Source organism: Nuphar pumila, chromosome 13, assembly GCF_984573655.1.
Source record: "Nuphar pumila chromosome 13, dmNupPumi1.hap1.1, whole genome shotgun sequence".
NCBI classification, from domain to species: Eukaryota; Viridiplantae; Streptophyta; class Magnoliopsida; order Nymphaeales; family Nymphaeaceae; genus Nuphar; species Nuphar pumila.
Window position 1 is genome coordinate 12,231,398 of NC_143261.1, and position 26,921 is coordinate 12,258,318.

The 26,921-nt window shown below is 37.4% G+C and overlaps 1 protein-coding gene across 1 annotated transcript in view; it reads right to left on the reverse strand.

The window, feature by feature from the left end:
- Window positions 1-1,426: 1,426 nt before the first annotated feature.
- LOC149817782 (CAAX prenyl protease 1 homolog) overlaps window positions 1,427-26,921 on the reverse strand; it is a 77,914-nt gene continuing 52,419 nt past the window's right edge. The window contains exons 11-14 of the mRNA XM_089984207.1: window positions 26,523-26,636; window positions 2,105-2,176; window positions 1,962-2,027; window positions 1,427-1,895 (exon numbers count right to left, since the gene is read on the reverse strand). Of these exons, the coding sequence (XP_089840333.1) occupies window positions 1,779-1,895; window positions 1,962-2,027; window positions 2,105-2,176; window positions 26,523-26,636 (369 nt within the window). The 3' untranslated portion in view covers window positions 1,427-1,778. The remainder of the gene's footprint in view (window positions 1,896-1,961; window positions 2,028-2,104; window positions 2,177-26,522; window positions 26,637-26,921) is intronic.

Below are 26,921 nucleotides of genomic sequence, written 5' to 3' on the forward strand. Positions count from 1 at the left end.
GCAAGCATGGACGTTAAGATGGTCACGAATTTACATATGGAAAAATAGAGAATGATATATAACTAGATTCATTAACTGTCTCCCATCATAAGCATTATATTAATTAAAGAAACAGCGAGTCATCAAGTACAATTAGGAAATGTGCCATCATTCTTAATACAACAACTACTAGGCAAGAAAATCATTCTAGGTCTTCCACATGAATCCTTCTCCTCCTATCATTTCTATCCAATGTCATGTTGTCGGTGATGTTCAAAGCATTCATATCCTTTCCTATCATTTCCATCCAAGTTTTCTTAGGCTTACCCAGACCTCTTTTAACTAAAATATTTTTTCATTCCTCCATCCTTCTAACTGGAACATCATTAGGCCTTCATCGAATATGTCCAAACCACCGTAAACGATTCTCTCTCATCTTATTTTTAATGAATGCAACGCCTACCTTCTTACGTATCTTCTCATTTCGAATATTATCTTTTATTGTATTTTCACACATCCATCGAAGCATACGCATCTCACAGCCCAACATTCCGTACCATATAATAAAGTGAGCCTAATTATCATCCTATAAAACTTTTCCTTCAACCGCAATGATATTCTCCAATCGCACAACACTTCGATTGCAGTTTTTCATTTCATTCACCCAACCTTTATCTTATGATTTACATATCCATCAATTTGCCATCATTCTTAATAAATTTACAAAAATATTCGTTTATGAAATCACCAGTTTTTTCAAAATTTTGAAAAATCTACAATTTGTGGTGAACATTTTTTTTTGATAATCCAAGGAAAAAACCTCTCATCACTACCATGGGTTTCGAACTTGTGACATCCTGTGAACTTGGTAACATTCACAAGTTGCCCCACCAGATGAGCAGAGCTCTTGTGGGCATTTGTGGTGAATGTGTTAACAATTACAAAGCTAGCAATTTCTGATATTGATTTTTATTAAACGGCCTAATCTTCCATCTGGTTTACAGATGGCCGACCAAGTGTGACCCAAGAAAACCATTTAAACCTAGAAAGGTGCAGCCAACGTGCTGTCAAGTCAGTTGGCTATCCTTGGTTTCTTCATGAGTGACAGGAAAGCCATCCTCGGGATTCAAAACCGCTAAGCCTGCCGCACTTATGGTCGTTTTTCCAACAGTGTAAGGGGATAAGGGCTTATACCTTGCTTTCATTAATGCAAGAGGTTTGACACTTACGAGAATGAAACCCTAACCACCCGTCAAGTGGACAATGCCCCTCCGCTGCACCAAACCCCTTGCAAGGATAAATGAGCCAAATATACTGCATCACAGTCACCTCGTACTGATAAAAGATATAGAGAACAATTTGAAATGGAAAGAAAAAAATTGCTGGTCACAGAAACTAAGCATTTGCCTCTTCAACATCTTTTCGAGAGAGGTGATTTAAGTTGCAATTGGTATTCAAACAGTTTTTTTCTTCATTATGTATTGTTGCACTATCATCCACAAAAATAAAATCGCAAAAAATAAATTCCGCACCCACAACCAAATTTTCATCAACACTATCCAGGTTATAGAGATGTTTACTGTAAAAATTCAAACCATTATGGAAACGAATAAAAGGATCCATTGCTATCAGGCTCCATGGAACGAAAGCTGGAATTAGTAAACCTGGATGCAGTGGAATCACTTAAGCCAACATGTCTGAGACCTGCATGCCATACCATAAGCACACAAACTGCTGATTCCGAAGCTCAAACTCCGGCGCACTTTTCACTCACTGTTTGAATCCAACAATCAATTGCATTAATCTGCTTTCTTGCGAGGGGCGTCCAGAGCTGCTAGCCTCTCAACTAGAGGTGGGTGAGAATAATGGTAGGCAGAATACCATGGATCTGTGTTCATGGCTGAGAGGTTTTCCTCCTAAAGAATGCAATATTGTACATTAGTCCCAATTCAAATAAGCAGAAGGGGCAGAGACGTACACACCTGAAGTTTCACTAGCCCTGATCGCAGTGGTGAACCAAAGCCAAGCTTCTTTGCAAAAGCATCAGCCTGTATATTGTAGACCACACAGTTAGACTGAGCACTTAGACTGCTACTGTAAAGATCTAAAAATCAATGTGATTTACCTGAAACTCAAAGGCACGACTAACAAGATTAAGAACAAAGCTTACAAGGTGTTGAAGGGGTATTACTGTATGCTGCAAAGAACAATCCAATGTCAGAAAGACTAACAGCTATTTTTCGCTAGAATATCCGTAGGCAAAGCTTCCCTTAGACTTCTTCCCATGAACTGCCAAACTTTCCCAAAATGCATGAAACATTTCCAAAAAATGGCAACCACTTACAGTTGTTCGGTAACAGGAGATCAAGTAATTTACCAACTAATTGCATTTTGTTCAATCAAAGAAGCATGCAGATGAAAAGTGTCGGGTGATAAAGAAATCGTTTAGGTCAGCAAGTGCAAATGAAGCATGCAGTTTGGACAAAATAATGCAAGAAGCTTGAAGTTAAACGATTACCAAGTGCTGCTCGGGTGGATGATGCTGTAATGAAGTAGGAGGAAATACTAAAACAAGAGCCTCTAAGGGCTTACAAGGTCATAAACACAAAATGCATATAAAAAGTCCACTATGGGACAATACAAAAGCCAACAATGGCTATAACAAAATATAAAAAAAATATATCTTTATTGATCAAATGCTTAAGCAAAAAGCATTAAGAAATAGGGACAAGAAGTCCCCTTTAAATATGCTACAAGAGAGTGAAGGGAGCTCCCAATAATAAAAATGACTGTTGGGTCTCCCAACAGCTCTATGGTCCAAATGACCAAAGAGCCCCTTTACAATATGAAAAAAGATAGGAAAATAACTATAAATAAAAAGTACAAATCTGTCCCTAGTGGACAGCAATTATTACAATAAATAAAAAGACAAAAATGTCCCTACAGGACATTACCTATTACAAAAATGTATTTGGTTCGCTCATGGAAGATGTGGTTGCTTGCAATGTAGATTGCACTCTTATTATCACCACATCTTCGAAGGTTTTGAGATGATTACTCACATATCTTTAAGAAGGCTTCTCAGTCATACAAGCTCCATTGTTGTCATAGTCATTGCACAACTTCACAGTTGAGGACAAACACTTTTTGTTGCTTCTTGGATCTCCACAAAATTAAAGAATCTCTTAAGAAAACACAAAAACTTGTAGTTAAGATTCTATCATTAGTATTTTTCTCCTAGTCAACTTCAGTATAAGCAAACAAATCCAAAAAGGAGGATAAAGATAAGAAAATCCCCTTGCTTATTGAGTTCTTAATGTATCTAATAACCCTTAACACAATCGCAGGAGCACGTTGGAATTGACGAACTGCATGAACCGCATAGGCTATGTCAGTACAGATAGGTGAGGGATCTGATCAGTTGCTTATATGGTGTAGGATCTTCAAGAAGTGTTGTAACACGCCAAAATTTTAACCCGAAAATTTAGCCATTTTTTTATGCGCAATTTAATGCGAGGTCTCGTGTATAATATTGTCATAACCGAACTAAGCTCTAAGGAGTTAGTTTGTGCGCAAGCGCTAGCGTTTAATAGCCACATAGAACCATGTTCGAGAAAATGACGACCAAAGACAAATCCATAAAGCATTACTCTATTGAACTAAGTTCAAGAGAGTGATCCTAATCCCTTAGACTTGGGTCCACGTCCACTTTCATAATTTCGTTCTATTAAAAAGAATCTGAATCTAAAACATAACCTATGATCCATAATCGGAATCTCAAACCATTCATATAAGTAAACAAACTATCTAATTCAAATTAAAAAAGTAAGTCTTAAATCATCAACTTAAAATAAACTATTTATGACTTAGGAAAAATCTAAATCATGTTTTTCCCCAGGATCCTAAAGAAAGTGTGGTTCATCAACTTAAAATAAATTGTTTAAGACTTAGGAAAGATCTAAGTCATGTGTTTCCCTGATATCCTAAACAAAGTGTGGTTCTTGGCTCCTTCGTCGCATCCCGCCATCGTTCGTAATGCCAGTACTCATCACCTGAATGATTTATATAGGGTGGTAGGTACAATAACAATGCAAGTTGCACAAAACTTAAGCATATATAACCCTTAATCATTCAGGATAATACATCAATTGCATAATCATAATATACAAATATCAATTGCATGCTTTCAATATACAAACTCAACATAAGCATGATATAACAGTTTCCACCAAAACTATTTCATAATCACATCAAAAGCTATCTTACCTTGCCATCTCATATCATGCAGCATCATACCATTGTTCATAATTATGTATGTCACAATTAGGGCATGTTTTCACTACAAGATAATTGTGAATACAAGGTCTTTGTTTCTCTTGCTTAACACTCTCATCAGGTACTCGTGGGATGCCCCGGACAGAAGAGAACAGAACAAACGTTTATTATGCTATGTTATTTCATTTCCCGTGTATCTAACAACCAAGAGGGCGGTCCGCGACTGGGAGGAATCCTGCGAGACATTCAACAATTAGGATGCACACTGAACTTCTGCAGAAGGTTTAGATCTACCACCTAGGACACATCGGTGGTCCAGTCTCCTATACCCCTAAGGATTGGAGACCAGGTGAGATGCCTCACTCTCACAAAATATCAAAAAGAGGTCACATATGGGGGTTATACCACCTATCTTCTCCAAGGTAGGTCTGAAAATGAATCATGTTCATTATTATAGGTTGTCACATGGATGCGGGTGCGGCACAATTTCAAAAATTTTGGACACGGGGACTCGGCTATATATATATATATATATATATATATATATATATATATATATATATATATATATATATATATATATATATATATATATATATACTCGGTCAAAGTTGTGCCCATTAGGAGACAGGTGATGAGTTGTGAAGCCTGATTCAGGGGTTTTTTCCTTACAGGAGGGGGGGGGGGGGGGGGGTTATAGGGGGGCAGCACCCCCCACCCTATGTTTTTTCTTTTTTTAAATTTTGTAGCCAGGAATATTTTAAAAAAAAAATCCAAAAAATGGACCAAAATGTCCCTGGGTGTGTTGACTGCACCCAGGGTCGGGTTGACCGAGTCTGAGCCGCACCCGTGTTGGTGCGTCGACTTTGGAGCCGAGTCCGTGTGACATAGATTATAGGTTAATTTATATTACATGTGCATTATCTCTTTAGGCATTTCAAGGCTAAAATAGCCTAAGTACCCTTCCATGGCAATCTATTATTCATGTTCTTAGGTTTGATTTGACCCCAACCCATTCATGGAAGATTTGGCACCTTCGGCTCATATGAGCATATCGCCTGTGAGGGCGATCATCAAATTATGTGTGCATGTATTTATGTTTTCATAACTTAGAGCATTTATCGCACCCCATGGTTTCTTATTAACCCATTGCTTGTTCTAGAGCGAACAACGTACATGCATGCTTTCCCATGCCATACAGTACGGTAATATCACATGCCACACGTAAATGTGCAAAACTGCACCACATTGGTGAAAAGAAGTGTTTTCCTTTGTTACGGGTCATGGATCTGGAGATCCAGACTCGTGACATTAACTTATCATTAATGGCATTGTGTAATATAATTTATTGTAATGAGGGTACTTTCATACCGTAATTTTTGTAATAGCATGTTAATATAAATGACTATACACAGCAGTCGACCCTAATATAACAGGGTATCAGTTTTTTTTTCCAGCTTCTCTCTCCCTTTCTCTATCTCTCTCTGTTTCTCAGCTCCCACGCATGGAACGACCTGGAGATTGAAAATCTAACATGGTATCAGAGCCACGCTTCAGCTGAAACTGGAATCGATCTCAAAGGTACGTCTGAAAGATCTATCTCTTCTCGATTTTCTCTTCTAAGTCAAGAACAATTTTTTATGTCTCCCCATCTCGTCTGATTTTTTTTTCTATTTACGTCTGACCCAGTCCATTCTTTTCTTCTCAATCAGATCTGACATTATTCAGATCTGACGATAATCAGATCTGCCTTCCTTTTTTTTGTCCCTTGAACTCGATCAGATCTGACGTTAATCAGATCTGATCAAACTATCTTCCTACCTAATCTGAGTCAACTCAGAGAGGACTGAGTGACTCAGCCAAGATTTTCGACCCCAAACCCTTTGTCGAATATACCTTTTTCTTTTATTCTTCATTCTGTCATCAATATACCCTGTTTATCATTCTTGATCACAGCGTGATCTAATCACGCAATCAGGGCCCTGTTTTGATCCAGTTGCACCCTTGATCAGATCTGATCAAGCCGATACACTCTCATTTCTACCATTTTATCTCCTTTAGCTCGAAAGCATTGCATCAATACCGAGTGGGAATTCATATTCACAATTTTTTTTGTGATTTTCATATCCAATATTCCATTTACTATACAAATCAGAAATCTGATAGGTATTCAATTTCTGTTTCGAATCAGCAATCTGATAGCCATTGATCTGAATTAGTTTCTGCAAAAAAAAAAGGTTACAGAAACTGTAGGCAGATTGTGCTGAACACACCCTTAGTACTGTGAATCATGGATTCACTTCCCAGCCAGTCGGTTATTTCTTCAAGTTTCCTCAGCCAACTCGTGTCTGAAAAATTAAATAATGGTAACTTCTTGACTTGGAAGAGGCAAATCATACCTTCATTAGGAGTCAGGATCTTTCTGGACATCTGGATGGATCTATTCCAGTTCCTCCTGAGTTCATATCACGAGAAGAAAGGGACAGCAAAGGGGAATCTACTACAGTATATGTTAGAAATCCTGAATTTGTGGCTTGGATGAAAAGAGACCAAGCGCTAGTTGCTTATATTACATCTACACTGTCACAAGAGGTACTTGCAGTCATTCCAGATGACTGCACTGCCATGCAGCTTTGGAACAGACTCGTTCAGACATACTCACAGGTTTCTCAGACCAGGATTATGTTTCTTAAAAGAGAATTTCAAATGTTAAGAAAGGATTCCATGACCATCATGGAATACTTGAACAAAATGAAGGTTATCACAGATCAGCTAGCAGTTGTTGGAAGTACAGTAACTGATAAAGATTTGGTACAGCAAACCCTCAGCGGATTGGGACACGACTATCATATGATTGTCACTTCCCTGTTATGTTTACCTGAGCTGCCCAACTTTGAAGATCTGCGAGCAAAATTGTTACAATATGAGATGAATCTAAAGGGGTTTTCTGAAGAATCATCTATGCATACTGGGGCACAAGAAGTTCTTGCTACAGGGGTTATTTATGCACGAGGACGAGGAAGCTATGATATCAAGGGAAAGGGAGCACAAGGGAGAAGTAGTCAAGGAGGTCGTGGATTATTGCCTACACCCAACACATATACCAATCCACAAAGACAGAGGCCAATTCCTACCTGCTTTCTGTGTAATAAAAAGGGGCATATCAAAGCTAATTGCTGGTTCAATGTCCTAAATAAAAGAAAATCAACACAAACTGAAGCAAAAAGAGGCACAGACAGTACAAGGACCAACGAAGAAGTAAAAGAGTTATTGCTGTCAGCTTTAGCAGAATTGAATTTGAAACAAAATGAGCAAGGTACTTGGTACGTGGACTCTGGCGCAGCGACTCACGTTACTGGTGATGCAGGTAAGCTCCTAAAACTTGTTCCTTACATTGGTAGAAGTAGTATAGTTATTGGAGATGGTTCACACCACTCTGTCTCTCATATTGGAAACTCCATTATACCCTTGCTCGAATCTTCCATCAACCTTTCAAAAGTTCTTTATGCTCCTAATATCAAGAAAAACATCGTTTCAGTTTCTAAACTTGTTGATGATATCAAAGCCTCAGTTGAATTTACTCCCTCTTCTGTTCTTGTCAAGGATCTCTGCACGAAGGAGATGTTCGCTAGAGGAAAACGGCAAGGCAATATGTATGTCTTTCAAGAAGATCCTTCAACACATATTCGCTCTGCAGACCCAAACTTGAAGCTCCAATCATCGTTGCCTTCTGAAAATCCTACATGTGTTTTTAGTGTCTCTGAAATCAATAAGCCAAACCTTTGGCATGGTCGTCTAGGTCACTGCAGTAGTAGTTTCATTGAAAAGCTTGTTTCAAATAACCTCATTCCCAAGTCAAGTTTAGGAATAAATGTCAATGACAACAAATGTTCTAGTTGTCTCTTATGTAAGAGTCATGTTTTACCATTTCATTCTATCAATAAAAGAGCTTCAAGACCTTTTGAGACTATCTGTTCTGATGTTTGGGGGCCTGCTCCAGTTGCTTCATGTCTGGAACTAGATATTATCTTTTATTTGTTGACAGTTATTCTCGCTATTCTTGGATATTTTTCATGAAACACAAATCTAAGACTTTCAAGTTGTTCTGAAACTTCCATTCCTTTGTCAAAAACCAATTTTCTGAAAACATCCTAAGTTTCCAATGTGACGGAGGAGGTGAATTCTCTTTCATTGACTTTACTAACTTTCTTCAAAGTAACGGGATAAGGAAAAAGGTATCTTGCCCACACACACCTCAGCAGAATTGAATTGTTGAAAGGAAGCATCGCCATATTGTTGAGAGTGCGATGAGCATGATGCATAACAGTAGTCTTCTGATCACTTTATGTACAGAGGCTTTTCATTCTGCAGTTCATGTGATAAATCGATTGGCCATGACTATTTTGGAAAACAAGTCTCCTTACTTGTCTCTTTTTGGTGTACATCCCAACTACTATGATTTGCATGTGTTTGGTTGTTTATGCTATGTTCATATTGACAGTTCAATGAGACATAAGTTTCAGGACAAGGCCCTGAAGTACAGGTTTGTGGGTTATGCTAATGACTATAAAGGGTACAGGTGCTATGATCCGGTGAGCAAGCGCATTAAAATATCAAGAAATGTCATCTTCGATGAATTGAATTTTGATTGTCGATGTGCTAGTTCTTCAGAATCAAAACCTAAAGTTGAGGCTTATTATCCTTGGTTGAATTATGAACTTCTCTCAGGAGCTAGTGATGTTTGCTCAAAATTCACTCAAAAGGATAAGAAACCTATGTCTACTGATGAAATGATTGCCCATGAAAATACAGACCCAACTTTGAATCCAGAAAGGTATAAAGGCCTCGTCTACACTCGACGAGAAAGAGAGCCGCCCACCATAGTTAATTCGGATATGGACGCATCCTCTACATCCAACATCGTTGATACTAGAAGATCCACACGTTCTTGCCATCCAATTGAAAGGTGGGTCAGTTATGAAAATTTCTCATTAGATTTTCAACTCTTTCTAACAGTCTTGAATAAAGAAGATGAACCCACAACGTTCTCTCAAGCATCAAATTCCAGAAGATGGATTGAAGCAATGAATGAGGAGATGAAAGCTCTACATGAATGTGGTATGTGGGATGTCGTATCAAGACCACCTGACAGAAACGTTGTTGGTTCGAAATGGGTGTACAAAATAAAGTATAAACCAGATGAGACTATAGAGCGATACAAGGCGAGACTTGTAGCCAAAGGTTTTACACAGGAGCAAGGACAGGATTATGATGAAACCTTTAGTCCAGTGGTGAGGATGGGGACAATCAGAGTCATACTTTCTTTAGCTATTGAACATCAATGGACTATTAGCCAACTTGATGTGAAGAATGTTTTTCTTCATGGAGATTTGAGAGAAGAAGTATACATGGAACAACCCACTAGTTACGCAGAAGGCAATCCTACAAAATATGTCTGCAGACTAAAAAGGGCGATATATGGATTAAAGCAGGCATCTCGATCTTGGTTCGACAACTTTTCTCTTGAAATACAAAAATATGGCTTTAAGAAATCTCTTCTTGATCACTCCTTATTTATATTTAAGAACCAAGACACAATTACTCTGTTGTTGATATATGTGTAATGAAGTATGCAGAAGAATTCAAGAATGCCAAAGCATTTACAATGTCCAACACGGACAAAAGAAACAAGCACAAGAGAGAAAATCCACCAAGGGATATACGAAGGGCCTTATAATAAGGCTACACACATAAAAGAATATTTCTTTTATTGAAGAGGAGCTCTCTAAGAGCCATACAAAATACAAGGGGGGTTCCCCTTATTTATAAGAGAAGGGAGACCAAAGGGGGCTCCCAATAGAGTCGTTGGGAGCCCCCAACGGTCACAATTGTGACCGTTGGGGGCCCCCAACGACTCCATTGTGGGGCCCCTTTTCGGTATCCCAAAATACATTTAAAAAATAAAAAACAAAAAATAAAAAACAGCAAAATAAAAGAAATAAAACAAGTACCCCTATTGGGTACTTGTGAAAAGACCATAATACCCCTATCGGGTATTATGGTAAATACATCTATATTTATATATATAGATGTATTATTACATATTATTACATATGTCTTAACACCCCCCCCTCAAACTTTACGGGGAAATGACCGAAAGTTTGCCAAGAAGGAACAAGAAGCGAGGAGCAAGCAGGGCTTTGGTAAAGAAATCTGCAAGTTGATATTCTGAAGTGACATATGGCAGTGTAACTGTCCCACGAAGATATTCATCATGTACATAGTGACAGTCCATTTCAATATGCTTAGTCCTCTCATGAAAGGTGTGGTTGCTGGTAATGTAGATGACACTTTTGTTATCGCAACAAAGCTTCGAAGCACCGGTAATTTCGACTCTCATATCTTGAAGAAGACTTCGAAGCCATACAAGCTCCATTGTAGTAGTTGTCATAGCCCTGTATTCTGCTTCAGTAGAAGACAATGAGACTTTCTGTTGTTTCTTGCACCTCCAAGCAATTAGCGAATCTCCTAGGAAAACACAAAAGCCAGTAGTTGAGATTCGATCATTTGGGTTTCCTCCCCAGTCAGCATCAGTATAAGCCAGTAAGTCTAAGGAAGAAAGTGAGGATAGGAATAGCCCTTTAGTCAAAGTATTTTTTATGTATCGAATGATCCGGAGCACAACACTCATATGCACAGATGTAGGAGCATGTTGAAGTTGGCTTGCAGAGTGCACAGCATGAGCAATATCCGGCCTGGTGATAGTCAAATAGGTGAGGGAGCCAATGAGTTGCCTGTAGGGCGTAGAATCATCCAGCAGAACTCCATCCTCCAGTCGAAGTTTAGCATTGATAACCTCGGGAGTCTCCACCTTTTTGTCATCTGAAATCCTAGATTTGGAACATATGTCTGCAGCAAGCTTCATCTGTAACAATATATACCCTCGAGGAGAGTATAGAGAAAACCCAGATCAGACATATCAAAATTATGTTTTAACATATTTTTAACATTAAGAATACCACTTTCATCATTGTCAGTGATGATCATATCATCAACATAAAGCAGAAGGATGATAATATTATTACCTGCACGTTTAACAAAAAGAGCAGTGTCAGTATAACATGAACGAAATCCCAATTTTAACATGATAGCACTAAATCTATCATACCAAGCCTTAGGGGCTTGTTTAAGACCATATAAAGCTTTTAATAACCGAAGAGTTTGACCTTGGTTAACATTAATTCCTGGCGGAGGGTCCATATGTACTTCTTCATTCAACTGACCATTAAGAAAGACATTTTTAACATCTAATTGAAATATAGGCCATTTCTTAGATGATGCTACCGCTATTAGAGTTCTAACGCTTGTCATGCGAGCCACGGGGGCAAAAGTCTCCTCATAATCGATGTCATATTCTTGTGAATATCCCTTAGCAACTAATCTAGCTTTATAACGTTCTAGGGAATCATCACTTTTTGTTTTGACTTTGTAGACCCATCGACATCCTATAACTTTTTTATTTGGAGGAAGGTGAACTATTTCCCAAGTTTTAGCCTTTTTTAAAGCATCTAGTTCAACTTTCATTGCTTCAACCCAATGAGGAATATTTTTTGCTTGATTATAGTAAGAAGGTTCATAGTAAGAATGTAAGGCAATTAGACAAGCTCTATATTTAGGTGAGAGAGTTTCATATGAGACAAACCTATTAGGTGAAATTGATTCTCTAGAAGAACGCATAAGGGAGGTTTCTTCTAGGGGTTCATTAAGCCGCAAGAATTTTTCTAAAGCACTAATAGGTTGTGCTTCCTCACGCCGAGTGTATACTTGGAGATTGTCACCATTAGTTGGTGATACACCATTATCATGAGTATTTTCTAAAAATTCCGGATGACTCAAAAGGTCATCATTTGAGTTTTCTAAAAGATCATTGATAAACATATAATCAATTTCATTTGGTTTTTCCAAAATTTCAAATCCATTTTCATCTTCTAAAAAGGTCACATCTTTGGAGACAAATAATTTATTGCTCTTATAGTCAAAGCATCTATAACCTTTTTTATTTTCACCATATCCTAAAAATACGCATTCTATTGCTTTAGGTGACAATTTATCTCTTTTATGTAAAAGAACAAAGCATTTATACCCAAAAATACGAAGACGATTGTAGTCGGATGTCATATTGAAAAGTTTTTCATAAGGAGAGATATTGTTCAATTTTGAAGATGGTATCCTATTGATTAAATAGGTGGAGGTTAACACGGCTTCGGCCCAAAAAATTTTAGGAATATTTTTAGAAATGAGTAAGGATCTAGTGGTTTCTAAAATATGTCTTATGTTTTCTTTCCGCTAGACCGTTTTGTTGAGGAGTTCTTGGGCAAGATTTTTGATGACAAATGCCATGTTGTTTTAGATATGATTGAAAATCATTTGATAAGTACTCTCCACCCGAATCGGATCTAAGAATGGATATTTGACTTTGAAATTGATTTTGAACTTTTGCATGAAATTCTTTGAAGAAGTTAAAAACTTCCGATTTAAAGTTAAGAAAATAAATCCATACATATCTATTATAATCATCAATAAAAGTAACATAATACGAATAACCACCTTTGGATAGAACCGGAGATGGTCCCCATACATCGGAATGCACCAATTCAAAAGGTCTTGTTGTCACAAAAGTTCTAATAGGAAAAGGAGTAGACTTCATTTTTTCAAAAATGCAATCTTTGCAATTGATATCTTTTTCTTTACAAAACTTGTTTCCAAAAGGAAAAAGATACATTTTAGAGTAACTTGGATGTCCAAGACTTTTATGCTAAGTTTCAATATTTTTGTCTTGGACATAAGTACAAAATGAGGTATTTGGAAGTATTAAGTTATCCATAAAATAAAGGTCTCCCTTCCTATGGCCTTGCCCAATCCGCTTCCCGGACCGGAGATCCTGCACAAAGCACCCTTGGGATGAGAAAGATATTTCACATCCATGGTCGGCTATTTGAGAAACGGAAAAGAGGTTAAGATTTAATTTAGGAACTATTCTAACTTTTGGAACAAGAAAATTTTGAACATTTTTAGAATCAAGAGTTCCAATACCATTTATTTTGAGAAAAGTTCCATCGGCCGTAGAGACACAAGATATTTTTGAATTGGTGTGCACATTGGTTAATGCATTTTCATGAGGAGTCATGTGAAAAGAGGCTCCGAAATCTAAAATCCAAGAGTACGTACCGGGAGGTGATGATGAGGCAATGGCGGCACCGGAGGTGGAAGAAGTAGCCTTTAGAATTTGTTGGAGAGCCAAGGAGATTTGTCCAAGAGTATCTTTGAGATCCTCGTTCTTGCCATCATCTTCTTTGGTGGATGATTCTTCAACGAAAGCCACCTTTGGCTTGAATGCCCCATTTAACTTTGGGCAAACGGGTTTAATATGTCCCGGCTCATAACAATGATGACATATAATCATTTTTCTTCCTCTATTCCCTTGCTTACCAAAATGAGGTGGTTTGTATGTTTTAACATGATTGTCGGGTTTAGATACGGCAAGAACTTCCTCTATGCTTTTACCCATGCTATGCCTAGTCTCTTCTTGGGTAATCTCGGCAATAGCCTCTTCTAAGGGAGGAAACATAGATCTATGGAGAAGTGATGATCTAACTTGTTCAAATTCGGGATGAAGCCCAAATAAAAATTGAAACAATCTATCTTGTTCCATTTGTTTTTGTCTTAGTACCACATCCTCCATAGCCACCCATTTAGGCTCTAAAAGAGCCAATTCATCCCACAAAGGATTTAGAGCACTATAATAATCTTGTATGCTCATGTTACCTTGTTTTGTGGTTCTTACTTTTTCTTGCAAAAAATAAGTTCTTTCAAGATCCTTTTGGGTAAACATACCCTTCATAAAAAACCAAGCTTCATTTGCCCGGCGGAATTTTGCAATATTTGCACATACCTTGAGTTCGACATTATTCATAAACCATGCTAGGATTTTTGCATGGTTGCTCTCCCAATCTTCCATTTGGTGATTATAATCTTCAATGGCCTTGAGACGAGCATCGCCTTCAAGTGCTTTCTCTTGATCTCCTTCCATCTTTGTGAGCTTAAGTTGGGGTTCCGGAACGGTTCCCATTACATAACCCCAAAGCTTCTTGCCTTTGAGATTATTCTCCATTGCGGATGCCCACATCATGTAATTTTTCCCATTGAGTTTGAATGATAGATCGATCTTGACTTCCATTGCTACAAAATGAAGATGTGAGAAAGAAAGGAAGTAGAGAGAGACACGATTTTACCTTAGAAGATCGTATGGCTCTGATACCGTGTAATGAAGTATGCAGAAGAATTCAAGAATGCCAAAGCATTCACAATGTCCAACACGGACAAAAGAAACAAGCACAAGAGAGAAAATCCACCAAGGGATATACGAAGGGCCTTATAATAAGGCTACACACATAAAAGAATATTTTTTTTATTGAAGAGGAGCTCTCTAAGAGCCATACAAAATACAAGGGGGGTTCCCCCTATTTATAAGAGAAGGGAGACCAAAGGGGGCTCCCAATAGAGTCGTTGGGAGCCCCCAACGGTCACAATTGTGACCGTTGGGGGCCCCAACGACTCCATTGTGGGGCCCCTTTTCGGTATCCCAAAATACATTTAAAAAATAAAAAACAAAAAATAAAAAACAGCAAAATAAAAGAAATAAAACAAGTACCCCTATTGGGTACTTGTGAAAAGACCATAATACCCCTATCGGGTATTATGGTAAATACATCTATATTTATATATATATATATAGATGTATTATTACATATTATTACATATGTCTTAATAATATGTGGATGATATCATCATCACTGGTAATTCCAATGAGCACATTGAAGAAGTCAAACATCTCTTGAATCAGAGGTTTAAAATGAAGGACCTTGGCAAACTACGGTACTTTCTTGGAGTTGAAGTCGACAGTACTTCTGAAGAGATGACTCTCACTCAACATAAGTATACCATTGATGTTCTCAATAAAGCGGGTATGAAAGACTGCAAGCCCTTGAGCACTCCTAGTGTTCTTCATCAAAGGCTTAGCTCTCAAAACGGAGATCCATTTGATAATCCCACACAATACCGTAGCATAGTGGGTATGTTACAATACCTCACTTTTACTCGCCCTGATATAGTCTACTCGGTGAATCAAGTTTCTCAGTTTATGCATGCACCATGTGAAGGGCATATGGAAGCAGTTAAACAGATACTTCGATATCTGAAGGGAACGGTTGGGGATGGCCTCATATATAAGCGGAAGACAAATGGGCAAAATGCACATGAGATCACTGTTTATTCTGATGCGGACTGGGTAGGAGACCCAGATGAACGCAGATCAGTATCCGGCTATTGTGTGTTTGTTGGGATGAATTTGGTTTCTTGGAGTAGTAAGAAACAAAAGGCTGTTGCCAGATCCAGTACAGAGGTTGAATACAGGTCAATGGCAGCCGCCACTGCTGAGGCTACTTGGATTAGACACCTACTGACAGAAGTAGGAGAATCGATCTCTCGATCACTTCTTTTGTATGACAACCAGAGTGCCATTAGTATGTCCTTTAATCCAATCCATCACAGTCGTGCCAAACATATTGAAATAGACCAGCATTTTGTGAGACAAAAGGTAGAAGAGAAAGAGATTGAGCCTGAATTTGTACGAACTACAGATCAAGTGGCGGATATATTTACAAAAGGATTGACAAAAGACAGATTTTGGATGTTAAAAGGCAAGTTGTTAATGGTTCAAGATCATGCACAACTCGAGGGAGGGTGAAAAGAAGTGTTTTCCCTTGTTACGGGTCATGGATCTAGAGATCCAGACCCGTGACATTAACTTATCATTAATGGCATTGTATAATATAATTTATTGTAATGAGGGTACTTTCGTACCCTAATTTTTGTAATAGCATGTTAATATAAATGACTATACACAGCAACCGACCCTAATATAATAGGGTATCGGTTTTTTCCCCAGCTTCTCTCTCCCTTTCTCTATCTCTCTCTGTTTCTCAGCTCCCACGCGTGGAACGACCTGGAGATTGAAAATCTAACAATTGGTTCTTTTGAACCCAAGTTCATTTACGAGCATCGTACATGCATCTTTTTCTATGCTTTACAGTACAATAATGATATGTCATACATACATACGTGCAAAACTGCACCACATTGGTTCCTTTGAACCCAAGCTCATTTAAGATCATTGTACATGTATGCCTTTTTATGCCTTACAATACAATATAATTATATGCCATATATGCATATGTGCAACACTGCACCATATTGGTTCCTTCGAACCTGAGTTCATCCCGGAGCATAACACGTGCATGCATGCATTTCATGCCTTATAGCACTATCATGTTGCATCTCAACATATCATGTGGCATAAAAACATCATGCTTAACATCAAGAATCATTCCAATATCATGACAATCATATAACAGTATGCTTAACATGTATTCATCACAAGCATGACATTTAAACACATTCACTATATTCATAAACAATATTAACATAAGCATAAAGATTTGATTTTTCATGGACCTTAACATGGCACAAGTCACATACATTAGATCTGATTTTTAGAGAACATAAGCATGATACGATTTACACATATCAAATCAGATTTTATGTGCACATAACCATTGCACAATCACATACCATAAATCAAATTTTCTATGCACATAAGCATTACACAATCATGTACATAACAATATGATTTTTGATGCAGATAGACTTGGTATAATTCCCATATATATCAAATTTGATTTTCTGGACACATAATGATTGCACAAACACATATCACAAATCAGATTTTCTGTGCATATAAACATTGCACAATCCACACATATCAAATCTGATTTTATGTGCACATAGATATTGCACAATTACACACTAATTCAGATTTTCAGTTCACATAAGTACACAAACACATTCATAAGATCTGAATTTCTGTGCTCATAAACAAGCACCAACATACTCACCAAATTTGAAATTTTTAAGTCTATAAACACCATAACCAATCTGAAATTTTTTTGGTTCATTAGCACCATATAAATCCAGAAATTTTTGTACATACAAATACCAATTCAAATATGAAATTATGTGTATATGAGCACCCTTTCGAATCTGAAAATTCCATGCATACGAGCACCGACTCAAATCTGAAATTTGTGTGCACATGAGCACCAATTCAAATTGAATTTCAGTTATTTACATCATTCTATAAAATCTAAAATTTCGGTACACATAAGCACCAATTCAAAACTAAATTTCAATCATGTACATGTATTCTATAAAGTTTGAAATTTCCGTGCACATGAGCACCAATTCAAAACTGAATTTCAGTCGTGTATATGTACTATAAAGTCTGAAATTTTAGTACTCATGAGAACCAACTCAAAACTGAATTTCAATCACGTACATATCTTATAAAATTTGAAATTTTGGTGCACATGAGCACCAATTCAAAACTGAGTTTCAGACATGTAGATGCATTCTATCGAATCTAAAATTCTTATGCATATGAGCACATAATCAAAACTAAATTTAAATCATGCATATGTAGTCTAACAAATGATTGTTTTGGGATGCTTTGAACCTCACCGAGGACATGGCATTGGATAGAAATAATCAGAGGAGAAGGATTCATGTGGAAGACCCAGAATGATTTTCTTTTTTGGTTCATATCGCCGACCCCAATTGTTTTGGGATGAAGGCATAGTTGTTGTTATTGTATATGTAGTCTAACAAATCTAAATTTTTTGTGCACATGAACACTTTATCAAAAACTGAATTTTAATTGTCCACCAAATCTGAAATTAAACATTGTTAATTTAAGATTTGCATGAAAATATAAATTCAAATACATAGTTAATTTCATATTTGCATGGAACAACCTCTCAATGCTCAAATAATTTCATATTTGAATAAAAACATGGTTCTAGAAATTCAGTTACGCATAAAGCACATTTTTAATGCATGTATAAATTCAGATTTGTATATAATCATGGTTCTAACACATGAATAAATTCAGCAGATTTACACAGAAACATTATTATAATACATGGATAAGTTCAAATTTACATGGAACATGACTAACATATATACAATTGAAATTTGAGAAAAACCCTAATTGTAACACATGAATTGATATTAATTTGCATGAAACATCATTCTAATATGCATTTAAAATTAGGATCTATTGAGAATGTAGTGTACGGAATTACGGGTTTGGTTCTAGACCCAAAATGCTTCTTTTGTATTATGTTTACATGGTTGATATTATTGGGTCCAGATTGATAGACCCGATCCAACTTATATCATATATAACATTGAATATAGGGCACAATCTCTTATTGAGAAGCGTGTCAGTCATTGCCGCCTCTCCTTGCAAATCTCTCTCTTTTGCAGTGGACGAGCAACTAGTCGACGGTGTGTGACTTCTAACATGGTATCAGAGCGGGCTGAGAAGTAATCACTAGGTCGAGATTCTCCTCTTCCTTTCTTCGATTCTAAATCTGATCTCGTCGTAACATATTTACACTGCTAGGAAATCGAACTGTTGTTGCTATCTTTCTACATGGATTCCCCTTCCCTTCCTTCCAGTTTCCTTGGACAACTCATATCTGAGAATTTGAACTCAAACTACTCGACCTAGAAGCAGCAAATTTTGCCTTTTATTAAGAGTTTGGATCTCTCTGGATACCTTAATGGAACGATTCATGCACCACCAGAATTTGTTCTGCAGGAAGGGCGAGATGATAAAAGGTAGGTTTCCAACAAATTGGTTCGTAATTTAGAGTTTGTAACATAGAGAAGAAAATATCAGGCGGTTGTGGCCTACATTACCTCTACGCTTTCACAAGAGGTGTTAGTGCCCATTCCAAATGAATGTTCAGCCAGGGAGTTGTGGCAGATATTGGCATAGACTTATTCACAGATTTTAGAAGCTAGGATTCTGCATTTAAAGAGAAAATTTCAGCTCTTGAAGAAAGAGAGTTTATCAGTTACAGAGTACATGAACAAAGTCAAGAGTATCACGGATCAACTAGCCATGGTGGGTTGCGTAATTCCTAACAAAGAGAAGGTTCAACAAGCATTGAATGGTTTGGGATCTGACTACCACATGTTAGTCACCTCCCTTCATTGCCCAGTTTTGAAGATCTACGGGCTAAGCTACTGCAATATAAAGTCACCATTAGAGGTGAAGAGATGGCCCTTAATTCCAACAATCATAAGGTATTTGTCACAAGAATAGTTTCAGAGCGAGGTTGTGTTGGTTTTCGAGGCGGACGTGGATAGGGAAGAGGTAATCAAGGAGGTCGTGGGTTACTTCCCATGCCCAACATGTCACCTAACTCGTATTCAGGGAACCAATACTCTAGAAATATACCGACATGTTTTCAGTGTAATAAAAGGGGGCACATTAAAGCAAATTTCTGGTATAATCCGCAAAACAAAGGCAAATTTAATGGTGCTGGGTCTTCGACTAGAGGACAAGCAGGGGACGACTCTAAAGGTGATGAAAAGAATAATGTGAAGAATCTTCTTATTTCTTCTCTTTCAGAGTTGAGCTTCAAACAAACTGAGCAGGGGACTTTGTACATTGACTCCGGGGTTGTTGCACATGTGACAAGTGATATTGATAAGATTTTGAAACCCATCCTTTATCCTGGTAAATTTAGTATTAAAACTGGAGATGGTACTCTTCATCCTATCTCTCGTGTTAGAAATATTTTCCTTTCACTCCCCAATTCCTCACTACCTTTATCTAATGTTTACCATTCTCCTTGTATTGTTAAAAACATTGTTTTAATTTTTAAACTTGTCGACGATACTAATTCTTCTGTCAAATTTACTCCTATATGCGTTAAGGATCTTCTCACAAAGAAGACGCTTGTTGAAGGAGAACGACAGGGAAACATATATGTATTCAAGGAGTCTCTTCCAGTTCGTGATGCATCAATAAATTCACAGCCAGTTCGTCCAGTGTCATTCAAAAATTGTTTTAATCTATCTCAATGTAATAAGCCAGAGATTTGGCATCGTCGTCTCGGTCATTATAATCATTCATTTATTGAGAAGCTTGTGTCTAGTGGACTTGTTCCGCAGTCTAGTTTGAATGTTAAGGTTGATTTTTCTCTTTGTTCCAGTTGTCAATAATGTAAGAGTCATGTTCTTCCATTTCATTCAATAAATCAAAGAGCTTTTGTGCCTTTTGAAATTGTCTATTCTGATGTCCGGGGACATGCCCCGCAGCCTTCTTTATCAAGCAGTGATTATTATGTTACTTTCATTGATAGTTACTCCAGATATACCTGGATTTATTTTATGAAACATAAATCTGAAGTTTTGGATTTATTTTATGAAACATAAATCTGAAGTTTTCAAGTTTTTCTGCTCATTATGTGCTTTAGTTTGTATCAATTTTCAACTAAAAATTCAACATTTCCATTGTGACAGTGGAGAGTATTTATCAAAGAAATTTATTGAATTTCTCCAAGATAATGGAATAGGTTGTTCAATATCTTGTCCGCACATACCACAACAAAATGGTGTGGCCGAAAGAAAACACTGACACATTATAGAGAGTGCGCTGAGTATGTTACATGACACTCATATTCCTTTAAACTTGTGAACAGAAGCATTTCATTCCGCTGTCTATGTCATAAATCGACTGCCAATGAAATTGCTAGCAGATCAATCGCCTTATTTTACACTCTTTGAGGTTCATCCTAATTATAATGAGTTGCGAGTGTTTGGCCGCATATGCTATGTTCATATTGATAGTTCTCAACGTGACAAGTTTTAGAACAAGGCATGCAGGTATAGATTTGTTGGATGGGTTGATCAGTACAAAGGCTATCGCTGTTATGACCCCACTACAAGTCACATCAGAGTTTCACAGAATGTCGTGTTTGACAAAACGCATACTGATGATTTAGGAAGTGTAGAGGGACACAATAAGGATGCTGAAAGTTATCAGCCATGGCTCGTTGCTGAGGTGTTTGATCAAATGGTGACACATGACGTACCGTCATGTCATACACTATCCGCAGAACAAAATAGTACAGATATACACCCAAAAAAGGAAAGGTTGCCGAATACACAAGATACTACTATGCCTATCATTTCAGATGTTACAAAGTTTCAAGGGATTACCTATATGCGACGAAACAAAGACAAAGCTCAGCGACCTATTGTGCAACCCAGGAGGCATGAGAGGATTTGTCATTCTATTGAAAGATGGGTAACTTATGCCAACTTCTCTACAGACTTATAGTTGTTCATCTCCCATATTGAAAAGCATGATGAACCTATCGGTTTCTCACAAGCATTTATGTCAATTAAATGGGTTGAGGTCATTAATGAGGAAATCAAAGCTTTACATGACTGTGGGAGTTGGGAGATTGTTCCTAGACCATCGAAGAAGAATGTTGTAGGATCTAAATGGGTCTATAAAATCAAGTATAAACTTGATGGATCCATTGAACGCTATAAGGCGAGGCTAGTAGCGAAAGGGTTCTCTCAAGAATACGGGCAAGATTATGACAAAACTTTTAGTCCGGTGATCAAGATGAGAACTATTCGATTAGTTTTGTCCTTATCAGTTCAGTATGGATGGACTCTAAGCCAACTTGATGTCAAAAATGCATTTTTGCATGGCACTCACAAATAAAAGGTGTATATGGAGCAACCCTCTGGTTATACAAAACATAACCCCACAACACATATTTGCAAGCTACGAAGAGTCATCTATGGGCTAAAGCGGGCCTCTCGCTCATGGTTTAATAGTTTCTCTATTGAAGTTCAGAGACATGGATTCGTTTGATCTCATCTTGATCATTCACTTTTTATTTTTCGAGATCGTCAGGTACACACCTTAATTCTTATATATGTGGATGATATTATTATTACTGGGAATTCTGATGAACACATAGAAGCTACCAAGATGTTACTGAGTCGACAGTTTAAGATGAAAGATTTGGGGGTTTTACGCTATTTCTTGGGGGTTGAGGTGGATCGACAGGATGAAACTCTTTCTCTAACCCAACACAAATATACTTTAGACTTATTGGATAAAGCAGGCATGAAAGATTGTAAACCACTATCCACTCCTAGTGTCCTCAATCATAAACTCGGTTCCCAGGATGGTGAAGCATATGAAGATTCCAAGCAATATCGCAGTCTTGTGGGTATGCTCCAATATCTCACTTTCACTAGAGCAGACATTGTGTATGCAATGCATCAAGTCTCACAATTCATGCATGACCCACGAACAGAGCATATGAATGTTGTTAAGAGAATCCTTCGATATTTAAAAGAAACTCTTCGTAATAGTCTAGTTTATCATCAGTCCAAGTCCAAAGGGGAGCAACATACACAGATGCAGAGTGAGTTGGAGATCCAGATGACAGGCGATCGGTTTCTGGATATTGTGTCTTTCTTGATGAGAACTTGATAGCATGGAGTAGCAAGAAACAACGTGCAGTGAAACGATCTAGTACTCAAGTTGAGTATTGATCTATTACAGCGGCTACAACAGAGGCTACATGGCTGAGACATCTTTTGACTGAAGTCGGAGAATCTATTCTACCCACCACTTTCTGGTGTGATAATCAAAGTGCCATACAGATTGCCTTTAATCTCATTCACCATAGTCACACAAAGCACATAGAGATTGATCAACGTTTTATTTGGCAAAATATAAAAGATAAAGAAGTTGAACCGGCTTATGTTCCTACGACTGATCAAGTGACAGATTTGTTCACTAAGGGCCTTACTAGTAGATGCTTTTGGTTCTTGAAGAACAAGTTGTCCATTGTGCAAAACCATGCACAACTTGAAGGAGGTATTGAGAATGTAGTGTACGAATTTACGGGTCTGGTTTTAGACCCAAAATGTTTTTTTATTATGTTTACATGGTAGATATTATCGAGTCCAGACTGACAGACCTGATCCAACTTATATCATATATAACACTGAATATAGGGAACAATCTCTTATTGAGAAATGTGTCAGTCATTGCCGCCTCCCCATGCAAATCTTTTTCTCTTCTACAATGGATGAACTGTAACGGCCCCAACTCATATCACTTGAAAATGCAATTTTTTTTTAAAACCATGGCGAAAGTCTTCCCAGAAACCCAAAGCCTTTACAGTTTCACTCTCAATTGGATAAAACAACCAACCACAATAGAGCTTACATTTATCATCCCAAACCATAGCAACTCATTATTTATTAATCATGAAAGAAAGAGCATTTAACAATAATTGCAAATGACATATCAAAGTTATTTTGATGACATAAAAGTAAATAAAGAAAAAGCCTGAGTCACGTTGTCCTCTGTGATCTGAACAACAAAAGTGTGACACTCGTAGCTCTCTCAGAAGTTAGTCGCTTCACTGATCTTCTGCGGTTGTGAAAACCCACAAATAAAGGGTATCAGAAATCCGAAAAATTCTGCGTACGAATCCCTTTAATGAAATAATAAGATAAAGAACACAAATACGATTTTATACAATAATTCAGGAGAATGCAATCATAACAATTACATAATTCAATTAAGCATTCATGCAACATGAAGCATCTATTAAGCATGAAGGAATCTTAATCAATAACATGGATCACAATTTAAGTAAGCAAGACATTTAACATGCATTAGAACTTAAACATCATGCATCCACCAACATGTAATAATTAATGGAATAGGTAAAATGCACATGATCTAATGCATAGCAGGAATATGCATGATTTATGTGCAATGCATGAACACTTTATTATCCTTCCTTAGAATTTTCTTTTTCATATGCATGCCCTATTAAATGCATACAATTTAAGTTCCTCTTTTTAATTACCGTTGCTCGCAGATACACCAAACAGGTAAAATTTTTCAAGGTTAAGTAGGGTTCTCAGGGTAACTTAGCACACAAATTGTATTTTATTATCGGGTTTCAAACTTAGCACTCAACCGAATCACCTTCGAAACATTATACCTCCACGTCTAATGTCGGGAACACCAGAGACCCTCCATGCCTACAAGTGTCACTTTCTTGGTATACCAAAACAACAGTGGTGTCGAACACACCACCCTTAGGTAAAGTGGCGAACTCTCCCTTAAACCGTGGCTAGGAGAAAGAACCTTAATATCAGGTTCAGGGGTAAATATTGATGCACATAGTTTTTTTTGTATTCTCGTGGTCTCCCAAAACCAAATATCTAAGATTCTCATTCTTCCGATGAGAGATCTTAGAACGTATATTATACTGTTCTTATTCATTATATTTTTATTAAAAGTTAATTATTAAGTTTTGCAAATCAGCATGCAAAACGAAAGACAAAAGCTCGCATCTACCCCTGCGAGAACCATCATTGGACTCCCCGCCTATGGAAACAAATAGAACAGTACAATATAATGCAATAAAAATAAATGTGATTTTTGCGATGCATTCAAAATACACAAAGGAAGAGCAAACCAAAGCTCGAGGCCCACCAAGCCCATGATAATGCATTTCGAACATCGATGCATCGTATGCAAAAATCATGATATGCAATTTATGCAATGATACCAATATGATTCCAAATGTACATTCATTCATACCAATTTAACAATGTGCATGAGCTACCACAGTCATATGCATGTGTTCACCATCCATGTAAAATTGCTTTCACGTAATCACTTAACAGACATGCATTCATTCATGATTCATAAGTACATATGAACATTTATACAGGATTGTACATGCTAAATACACATCGATTTCATATATGCACATGCACTGAAACAACTTTCACAATAGCATAATGTTTAGGCATGTTACATAAGTTCAAGCATCTGAAATCTTCCACTTTTAGCATATAATACATCCACATAGTAAATCTGGGAATCATCATGCTTATTACTTTCAAATTCCAGATTCAACAAACACAAGGTGTTAAATGTACACATTTTTTTTGAAGTAGGCCTATCACCTTGCCGACCCCATCAGCTAGAGGTTCGGGCCCCACTATCCATGTACATGCTTTCATTTATTAAGTAAGCATGAGACACACTCCCACATAAGCACATATTATAACATTCCACCTTTGAAGTTGTGTATACATGTGACAACCAATTTGCATTCAAAACAAAAGCAAGCAGGGTGAGCCAAGTAGGCATGTGAAAAGTTCCAATGTCAGCATGCATAAAGATAAACCCCAACAAAATCTGGAAACTAGATTACATAACTGAACACACTTTTATTATATGTGCACTTGCTCTTGGAGCTGCTTGCAATAACATATTGCTACAACACATCATATTCAGTCCAAGCATATGAAACCAGGTTCCATCCTTAGCATGTAATCAGAATTAAAATACCTACACTTAAAGCAAACTGAAAGTTAACATACCTATAACTTTAGAATTCCAGGTTTAAGTCAACACTGAGTCTAAAAAAAACTCTTTTAAACCCCTCTTGTATTATATATATATATTGCTTTGGAAGGCACCCTAACCTAGCCGAACCCATCAACTGTGTTTCAAAAACCCAATCCAGCTGATCCCAATCAGCTGGGTGCAACGGGCCACCCGCCTGTCACCAAATGAAAAAATTCATGTTTTATATATATATATATATATATATCTTTTGTTTTTTTAATGGACTCAACACCCAGCCGAACCAGGTCGGCTGGGTCTGTGTCCTGCTGAACAGGAACCAGCCCACGCAAACCCAGTTTAATTAATCCACTAAAACTGATTTTTACAAGTCAATTAAGACTCAGATTTTTTTTCTTGAAAAACATAGCCAGGCAGGGTGAGACACGGCTCGAGGTACCCCACCCCACCCCATATTTTTTAATAACCCCCCCCCCCCCCTTTATTTTTTTATGGGGGGGCTAGAGGTACCCCCTTTCATAGATTTTTTTTAGGGCCAAAATGGACTTGGTCAGAGTTGATCGAGTCCATTTTGAACAGATATGACCTTGGGTGCGGTCAACCGCACCCAGGGCCTTTTTGACCGCACCCTATTGGTAGAATCCCTGTGACAAAGATGTCCTGATTACATATTTGCACATAATAGCAATCTAGTAAATAAGCTATACAAGTAAATGGTGTTCCATTCTTAAGAATTATTCCAGGATCTAACATAATTTAATCAGACTAATTTTGCTAAGCTATGTATTCATATGTAGCTTCACATGTTACCTTTCAGAAAAGGATTGGACCATCAATAAGAGGGAAAAAAAGGCAATACCTGAAAAATGATAAGCCCAATAAGTACCGGTTGTGTTTCAAACCCAAAACTCTGAAAGAGATCCTTCGAGTTCCTTACAAGTGTGTAACCCCCAAATTGCAGAAAGGTGAGAACCTGCTTTCCAATATAAAGGTGGCTCAGAACATTGTGAAACACTGTGAGATGCAGGCAAAGTGGAAATAAGAGGTAAAGCTTTGCATTGGAGAAACGTGTATACAAATAATCCAGGCATCGTTAAATTACAGAAAACATGGGGCTAAATTATTGAATGTAACAGAAATATAGTTTTAATATCTATTTTGTCCTGGTTTTAAAAATGGGAAAACTTGTCACTCATTGCATTACCTATTTAACTGTACATAATTACTCTATTTCCAAATTGATGGATTTTTTCCGCCC